Raw genomic sequence first — 9,393 nt, 5'->3', positions numbered from 1 at the left:
TGACCAACTGCCACTTTGCTTGTTTGAAAGCCATGATGTCTGTCTCTTTCTCATGGGTGGGTCAATTTCTCTGGAAAGAAAGGGGATGTAACCTTGCACCTTGTGACCTCATAAAGGGCAAGATTCCAGGACACCCAGGGCTCGGTTTACACCTATCGCCATTTCTAGCCACTGGGGGACCATGTGCAGACCGGGGGAACACCTACTAATGTTAAAAAACCTCATAAAGTGAAATTTTCATGCCATGGGACCTTTACAATGTTACTTTTGTTAATAGTGCACCTACTGAAAACAAATCTGCAATTAAAGTGAGATTACAAACTTTTAAAAAACATTTTGTCAAACTTGTAAAGGAATGATCTGCTTACAGTAATACCATCTCAGTAAGTAATAAAGTAATAAAGTCTGTAAAAAAATTGCAAAAGAATCAGTTAAAATGACCTAATAACACTGGCACAATCTCTATTTTTTTGAGTGAATATCGTCAGTGTATTGTGTGAATGAAAGAAAATGATCGTTAAAGAGACAGGGAGAGGCAGAGTGATGGATTATACTCTTGATATTTTTTGTTCCTTTGTGATACATCCTTTATAATTACTAGCCTAAGCATGTGGGCAAAAGCCTCGGAGTGACAATATAAATAGCATGCCTTTGTGTGTGTGTTACAATTAAAATTGGTAGTGTAGTTAGGAGTCATCTTTCAGCATGGAAAGGGCTTTTGAGTAAATGATGATGTAGCAATTTGCAGTTGCTTTATTCTGGACTGAAGGTATGTATTACCCTGTGTTCTCATCATTACCTACAACACAGGAGGGGTGGTGACCCTGGACCCTTGTGGTCACCTCTGCAGTCTGGATGGAGTGCAGGTCACTGTGCCCACACCACTCACACAGGGTAAGACACACACACACACACACACACACACACACACACACACACACACACACACATGGTATATTTCAGTTTACTTTCAGAGAGGCCCAAACCCTTTACTGTCCATGGTTTCACTTGCTTGCACAAAACTGTGTGTACAAGTTGATATATTGCCACCTACTGGTCATTAAATAAATGTGTGTGTGGGTGGGTGTGTGTGTGGTGTGTGTGTGGGTGTGTGTGTGTGTGTGTGTGTGTGTGTGTGGGTGGGTGTGTGTGTGAAAGAGAGAGAGTGGTTAGTTTGTGGTTTGGTTAACTTGCATTCTTTCGGTTTGTGTATGAGTCATATGGGCACAGTTAACCTGTGTTGATGTTATGCATGAAAACAAACATGGTGTATGCTTGTGTGTGTGTTTTTTCACATAAATGTATAGACTGGTGTGTGTGTGTGTGTGTGTGTGTGTGTGTGTGTGTGTGTGTGTGAGAGAGCATTCCCACGATGTGTGTGTGTATGTTTTTTGAATGATGTAGTGCATGTGTGTGTACCTCTGGTTTGGTTTAATTCCTTGTGGTTTGGAACAGCTAGCTGCTACAGTGAGTCACAGCTTCCAGCAACTGCAGAGCATACAGTATATTGCACATCAAATTGTATTGTAGGAGACTGCATAAAACTTGCAAAACACACACACTCACACCCAAAAATTGAATGCATTTCAATTCTTATATTTCTGTCCACCTCTGCAAATATCTTGATCTGTTTATCTCTCGTCTGCCTACTCTCTTCTCCTAAATTCTCATTTTTTTCTGGATTTACCCAGTTGCAAAGCTCTCAATTTTTCACTATTTTTGCCTTATCTTGTCCCTCTCCATGAATCCATCCTTTCTGTCTACCCTTTTCTCCTTTCCATTGTGTCCTGTGTGACCTGGGCATTTTGAGTTAAATATTGACAGGCCTATTTAACGTCCCGCTGTGCCTGGCTGATTCAAATATTGACATCTGTGTCTACACACACTAGGCCAGGACATTGTAAAGTAGCATTGGTGGAGGACTGAAAGATATAAAAGGGGTTAAAACAGTCAAAAGGGCATGGTTTGGAAAATTATGGAGAGAGAGAGAGAGAGAGAGAGAGAGAGAGTGAGAAAGAGAGATCTTTCAGGAATATCTACAGGCCTCAGATGCTCTGGGTTGAGCTAGCCTAACCACACACACAGACACACACAGGCACATGCACACTAGAGCAGTCTGGAGATGATTAGCTATGTTTAGGAAGTGTTCTGTTCTGTATTTGGGACTTCGGAGCTTGACCTGGAATCACATCAGCTTCACTTGTATAACTCACTGGAACAGCTGGAGGTCACTTGTTGAATAGCAAAAGGTGGATAGAGCATTATAACAACTTTCCAATGATTACAATGGAAATTGTTATGTGGCAATAACAACAGTGACAAGCAATATAATTGTAGGCTTTCTTCTGTCTAATACACAAAACTATTAATAGGATAATATATATTCCTGCATTTCAGTTTGCATTTAAATGGAGTTTGGGCATAAAACTCAAGCTCCCAGTATTCACACCAGTCTAAAGCAAATGCAAATCTAGCTGCTGAACAAAACAAAGCTGCTTTAACCCCCCCCCCCCCCCCCCCCCCCCCCCCCCCCCCACACACACACTCTCTCTCTCCCTCCCTCTCCCTCTCTATCTCTCTCTCTCTCTCACATACACACTGTGCCCAATAAAACACAGACTAGCTAGTTGCCAATGGGTTCATGTTGTGTTGAAAATGCTTGCAGAGAAGTGAGATAACAAAGCATCTAAAAAGTAATTTCAAAAGACAATTGGAGAGACCTTTAACTCAGGCTGAGGAGCAAAGTAAAAAGTGTTTATTTGCTTTACTTCCTCTGAATATCTTTATTCTGTAGCCAGTCAGTCTGTCTGGCATGCCCTCAAATCTCTTCTCTGAGCTTTATCTACTGCTGTTTTGTCTCAGAAGTTAAATGTATGACTTCTTAAATTAAGTACTTTGTAATTATAATAGACACTAGTTCATCAAGGTTTTCAAATCAGTTTCTATAGTCCAGCTATTTGGGGGTTACACTGGTCCAAGGTACTTCAAAGAAAATAGAAAGAAAATAGGTAGGTAGACAAAGAAAAACTGAGGGGGCGTCCACCAAATACCTCACTGTCTGATAGCCTTTGAACCTACCAAATACAGATAGGGGTGATGGCGTATTACACTGTTAGTGTACATACAGTTACTAATACTAACACTCATGTTTTTTTAATTGTTGTTTTGTTGTCATACACTTTGAATTGTGATATTGGATTTCTCGACAGTATTTTAAATCGTTTGCTCTCGTAAATCTTGAGCCTTCTACCCCTTTTCACAAAATAGTTGGTACAGTCCTGGATACAGACTCGTGGATGGTAATCCAGTGAACTTTCTTCCACACGGAGTCGAGACCGGTGAGGAGGAGCCTGTACGTAGCTGTGGAGGGAGGCAAACAACAACACAGGGACCGGGCAGGAGTGTAGATAACTATTTAAGTTTTTCTTTAAATTTCTAGAAGAAGTTATTGAGGTATTGTCATGATAATTTGTTAGACGTTAAAAGGGTAAAAGTAGTTGTTCTTGTCGTGATACGTGCTCACTGAATGGGAATCAAAAGGTTTGTAAGGGACTTTTAATATGCTAACGTTACCTTAACTCTTCTAACAAAAGTAACACAGTCACGTTACATGTACCCAGTCACTGTTTTGGCGCACTTTTTGAGCTACTTCATGCTTATCCTACCCTTTTATTTTAATAATTGAAATCATTAGTGTATTGTACTTACGACGCTAAACACGTTAACGTTACAGCAGTAAGATAGCTAGTAGTGTAACGTTAGCTTCTTTGGAGATAATTTCTATCTCTATGAGGTGAGTGTGTTTGATAAGCTCTCTCTTTCTCTCTCTCTCTCTCTCTCTCTCTCTGTCACTGATGCTATGCATGGCTGATTCATTCATTCATTCACAACAGTATTATATCTTATGTTTTTTTATGTACTCACTGTTTTGAAACCTGACTCACGTGCTGTTTAAACATGATGGGCAATGTTATTCCCCTCAATCGATACATTAGATTATGAAGCTTTGTGTTATGGCAGAGTTGGCTACCCTTACCATTGGTTGATATTGATTGTCCTGTAAAAATCAAAATTCATTCCTCTTAGCTGCAATGGAAGCCATCACAAATTATTTCCATCGGTCCCCATAGATCAGTGGACATGCTAATGCACCAAACTGAACTGATTTCTATTTGTTTTTATTCCTAACGTGATGCTCCTTTTTAACCTAGCATTTTAGCTTTTATATTTTTTAATGGCATGAATGTAAAGTACTGTTTCACATGATGGGTTATTGTTTAAAGAGTGGAGGTGGGAATCAGTGCTGCTTCTCAATGCAATCCAAGCTCCTGAATGCTAGAAGTCAAATCTCTTATCTGCAGCCAAGTTTTGGAGGCGTTTCATTATAACGAATCAGTGCTGCTACTCAATGCAATCAAAGCCACCAAGTGGTGAAAGTCGAAGTTCTCATCTGCAGCCAACTTTTGGAGTCATTCCATTACAACCTGTTGGGTGGAGCATATTGTCTCCGCCTTTTGATGGAAATTACATTGGTGTGTGCATGCCTTAGGGTCACAAATTAGCTGGCAAGTTCACAGACTGGTGTGAGTGCACGTGAAGACAACTAGCCTATGGCTGTGAGGACAGGCCCAGTGGTCAGGATACCTGACACCTGAAAACAAAACCTGCTTCATTGTCCTGGATGTAATTGTGTTTCACAAGTCTTTCTTCTGCCTGCCTCAAGCAATTTCTTTTTCAATTAGTTTTGACTTAAAGACTAAAAGAAATGTATCCCCTGTTATCCGTTTGCACGGTGTTTGTATTTACCTTTGTTTTCTTTCTGATAGATTAGATGTTGTTTATAGTAGTGTAGTAGTGTATACGTGGCTGTCCTCAGGCCTGCAACCTTCGCTTGAGAGAAGAAGGGTGAGTCAATGGATTGATGCTTAGTGGATTAGATTTGAGAAAGAGTAGAGAGAAGATACTACTGAGCGTATGTGTGTGTGTGTGTGTGTGTGTGTGTGTGTGTGTGTGTGTGTGTGTGTGTGTGTGTGTGTGTGTGTGTGTGTGTGTGTGTGTGTGTGTGTGTGTCTGGAATAATCTACACCGACTCCCCTGAGAAAGACCAGTCTGTTTTTTTATGATGTGACTGCTGGACCTTTGTCCCCCAGAGAGCATTCATTTGTGGTTTTGAGGCCAATTTGCACTCCCACTGGGACCTTGTGTTTATGCAACTTTTCATGAATGAGTAAATTCAGCTTTAGCTCAGTGCCATGTCCAATTAATGGATCATTACAACATTTTGAAGGCAACCGGTTTTTCAAATAATATGCATTTTTATAAAAATCAAACGGGGGATATTTTTCTGACTGTATTCAGAGGTTACAGAGAATTGTGCGTGCTTACTTTGCATTTCAAACTTCACCAGTTAGCAGGTAAGTGAGCTTCATCCAAGCACATGGTCGACATGGGATCTTTGTCATTTTGGTTTATTTTTTCATTCTAACTTAATGGTCTCAATTTGGCAATTCCTCCACTTATGTTAACCAAATAGAGAAACAGTTTTGAGTTTCCCCTTCCATAACATTGTGGCGAGAGTGTAGTTTGGTTCACTCAGATCTACATGGAAACAAAAAATTGGCTCCAGACGTGATACAGCTCCTACATCTGTGTCCTCAAAGACTCTGAGGTCTGACTTTGTAGATCGCAAACTTTAAATTATCCTATAAATGTATATACAGACTAATTTCCAGTTTTGTTGTCGTTGGAGAGGGACTGTCCACATGTGTGTGTTGGGGGGTGCATGCTTTGACGTGGGAGGCAAACTTAGTTTGCTGGTAAATAAGTAAATGAGATTAAACATGTTTATTGTGGATGGTAGGTTTTTGTGTCTGTAGTTAGAGGGGGGTGGGCATGTGTTTTTGTGCGAGTTATTTAGGACAGCAGACTTAAATATAGTTTGTGAGCAAGCAGTTAAGATTTTTGATTGGAAGTGGCAGACTCTGTGTTCCCTTTAACTTTTATCACCAATTATATTCAGAATAAAAGTTTTTTTTTTAATAATCCAGATGTGTGTCTGTCTGAAAGAATGAGAGGATATATATCATTTAAATCATCAGGTTATATATTTTTTTAAATCCTTTGAATTTCTCCATCCTCCTTTTTATTTGTCACAAACACACATACTGCTAGTATTTGTTCATGCTGAAGGAGGAGAGGATTAGCTAGTGGTTTTGTGTTTGCTAAGAAGTACAGAGAGGAAATTAGATAGACAGGAGGGCTAGGGGCTGTGAACAAATCAGGCGACACACTTTACCCTCCACTTTAAAGGTAGCACATGGCAAGGCTATTGAGGGTATAGGAAATTAGATTTTTACAAGGCTGACTGCTGGCAAAGTGTGTGTGTGTACATGCCTGTGTGTTTGCTGTTCTGCTAAGTACCAAGAGTTAATGTGACTCATTAGACTGAAACTGTTACAAGGCATGTTCCCACACACACAGAGATGCACAAAGCATGAACAACATTTTGAAGACCTACACACACACATTATTCATGTCTAGCAATGAGAAACACATTATTAGATCATGCTCACACACTAAAGCCGCTTTCCGACCAAGTGGTTACAGGAACGTAGTTATAGGAACAGTCCACTTCTAAACAATTTGACTAACTACTTTCCCCCAAATCCGGGTTTGTCATTTGCATTCGCACTGGCCAGGTGGCCATAGGAACTGGTAGGAGGGGTAAGGGAGTGACGCAAGCACAAAAAACGGTCTTCATAGCCTCGTCACTTGACTTTAGCGCCACATACAAACCCCTCATTTGCGCTACCTCACGGGAGATTTATTTTCTCGAAGATTTTAATGTTTCTTGCAGATCCTTCCAGGTCCTTCTGCACCTCCTCGGCAGCGTACATGGCCAGCAGCGCCTGCACCTCCGCATCAGTCCACTTTTCAGAATTCAACATTCCGTCCGTTCTCGTAGTAATTCACGTAGTCAAGTAATTCAAGTATGTTTTGTTAACACAAACGGCATGGTATTTACAGTTGGCACGCTGTAAGAGTGTGCCCAGGTCACTATTCTGAAAAAAGGGAACAACCTTTCCCTGAAGTAGGAGCTGAAAGAGTTAAAGGAATTGCAGTCAGAGGAACTTAATAATCCCCAAATTGGTCCAGTTGGAACACAAGGAAAAAAAAGGGTTATAAAAGGGTTATAGGAACTGCAAAAATCTCTCTGGTCGGAAAGCGGCGTGTGTGTGTGTGTTTGTTTTTTCTTTTACACACAAGACACATCTTTTGATCTCTTTATCATGATGCCACTGCTTCACAGTTTGCACTCAAACCTGCACAATTGTGTTTACATGAGTATGTATTTGAGAAGTTCACAGTCCAGTTGTGTAGACTAAACATTTCTCACACTGTTTTTATGTGTGTGGTGTTAGCTCCTTCTCACCACAGTGCACTCTGGGTCCCCCCATGCTGAGAAATTACAGCTTTGAAGGCAAAGAATCTGCTCTCTAGGCACTCTAAGGCAGTGAAACTGGTGAAACTGAACATCACACTGAAAATAAGAAAGAAAATGGTAAAAGAGATGAGAATGAGAGAAGGGAGAAGGCAGAAAAACAACTTTGACATTTTTCCATTCAGTCTTTTTCCATTCACCCTCTCGCTATCCCCCCCTCCTGCCTCAGTGACTTCAGGTCCAAGGAATCCAATGTAACTGTAATGGAGCTTTTAAGGAGGTGCTTTTTTAGCCTTTTACACGCATGCTAACAGTGTATCTGAATGCTCTACCCTCAGTTGGGGGGGGTGAATGAATGAAGAGAGCAAAGAGAGTGTGTGTGTGTGAGTGAAGATAGACAAATGAGAGACAAACTCTGTTTTAAACTTTATTTCTTAGCCACTCTTGTGATTTTCTCTCATCTCTGTGGCCCACTCTTTATTTTTGCATCCGTAGTTTTGTAGTCTTTACATTTGTTTTTCTTTTTGCATCAGATCTCCTGTGTATGTGTGTGTGTGTGTGTGTGTGTGTGTGTGTGTGTGTGTGTGTGTGTGTGTGTGTGTGTGTGTGTGTGTGTGTGTGTGTGTGTGTGTGTGTGTGTGTGTGTGTGTGTGTGTGTGTGTGTGTGTGTGTGTGTGTGTCACAGCAGTGCTGTCTCTCTCCTTTCCTTTCTGAGGTATTTGGACAGCTGTGGCTGTCTGTGTGTATTACAGAGGTTGTGACCCTGACATCTTGTTTAATACCTGGCCCTCTCGGGCTAATTGATGGCCAGAGCAAACACTGTGGTCTGGAATGGCTGGCTGTGTGCAAGTGTGTTTCTGGCTGTGAATAAACACTCCAGGCTCATACCAATGTAAAGCTTTACTGACAACTGATTCTTCATGCATATACAGTAGTGTATGATGATGTATACCTAAGGTATATGTCAACATGGGCTGGTTGTTTTATGCTCTGCAAGATTCTGTGTTTCTGATACTTACTTAATTGGGCCACACTAAAGCCAATTCTAAGAATTACATATTTTCAATTAATTTTTAATTCACGAGCAAGTGCACTATTTTCTTTATCCTACACTCTCACTGAATATAGAGATAAATATGAGTTGTATCTCTAATTTCACCCTGTGTGTCTGTGTTTTTTCTCTTCAGGTTATTCCCTCTGTCTGGGTAAGTCCTATTTCTTCCGGTTTAACCACCCTGAGGAGGCAAGCAGAATGAAGAGCATGCTTCCACAAAAGAGCCCTGTGTCAGCTTTAGCCTACAACACAGGTACACACACACACACACACACACACACAAAGGAAGGCTAAACCCCTTCCCTAACTCATGACCTGCACTTGATCCCTGTTCTTTTCTTTGATCCCCCTCTCTGTCTTTGTTCTCCCACATCAGCAATTCATCTTCCACCTCCCTCCTTTTTTAGTCATATCTTCCATCTATTTTTCATCTATTTTTTTCTGCTTTTCATTTATTCTCAATCTCCCCCAGTAGTTCTTCATCAGCCTGTTTTCTTCATGTTACATCTGTCTCCACGGACATCTTTGCTCCCTGGCCGGGGTCTAAGGGTAAAGTCACAGGTAGTCCCGACGCAGACAGGTGTGTGAGATTGGGATGTGACTTTTGAGTATGTGTGTTTGAAAGACTGACGGGTAGGGTGGGGGCAGGCATTTATTTCAGTTCTCTCATATGTTTTTTCCTAAACTAACACTCTCACTGTCACACACATGCTTAAACTTAAATTCAAACCATACTGGAATGCTATTGTCATCTGCTAATACAGCTGGACTCTGCTGTCTCCTTAGTGATTGATCGGGCTTTAAGCAAGGTGTGTGTGTGTGTGTCCGTCTGTGTGTGTGTGTGCAGTGCACACTATTGACAAGAGGTGGGTAGAGTAGCCAAAAATTGTACTTAAGT

General features: G+C 41.0%; 1 protein-coding gene across 5 annotated transcripts in view; it reads left to right on the top strand.

Moving 5' to 3' along the window:
- The window catches only part of phldb2b (pleckstrin homology-like domain, family B, member 2b), a 45,119-nt gene that overhangs the window by 9,717 nt on the left and 26,009 nt on the right, over positions 1–9,393 (top strand). For 4 of the 5 annotated variants that reach the window (XM_032503930.1, XM_032503931.1, XM_032503932.1 and 1 more), the window contains 2 exons: positions 811–894; positions 8,629–8,748. In XM_032503930.1, coding sequence (XP_032359821.1) covers positions 811–894; positions 8,629–8,748 — 204 coding nt within the window. Of the gene's footprint in view, positions 1–810; positions 895–3,305; positions 3,541–8,628; positions 8,749–9,393 lie in introns of those variants that run through there. The other variant, XM_032503935.1, reaches the window with a different exon arrangement.

Source organism: Etheostoma spectabile, chromosome 22, assembly GCF_008692095.1.
Source record: "Etheostoma spectabile isolate EspeVRDwgs_2016 chromosome 22, UIUC_Espe_1.0, whole genome shotgun sequence".
NCBI lineage: Eukaryota > Metazoa > Chordata > Actinopteri > Perciformes > Percidae > Etheostoma > Etheostoma spectabile.
Note: the sequence above shows the minus strand (reverse complement) of the source record. Positions and strands in the feature narration are given on the sequence as shown.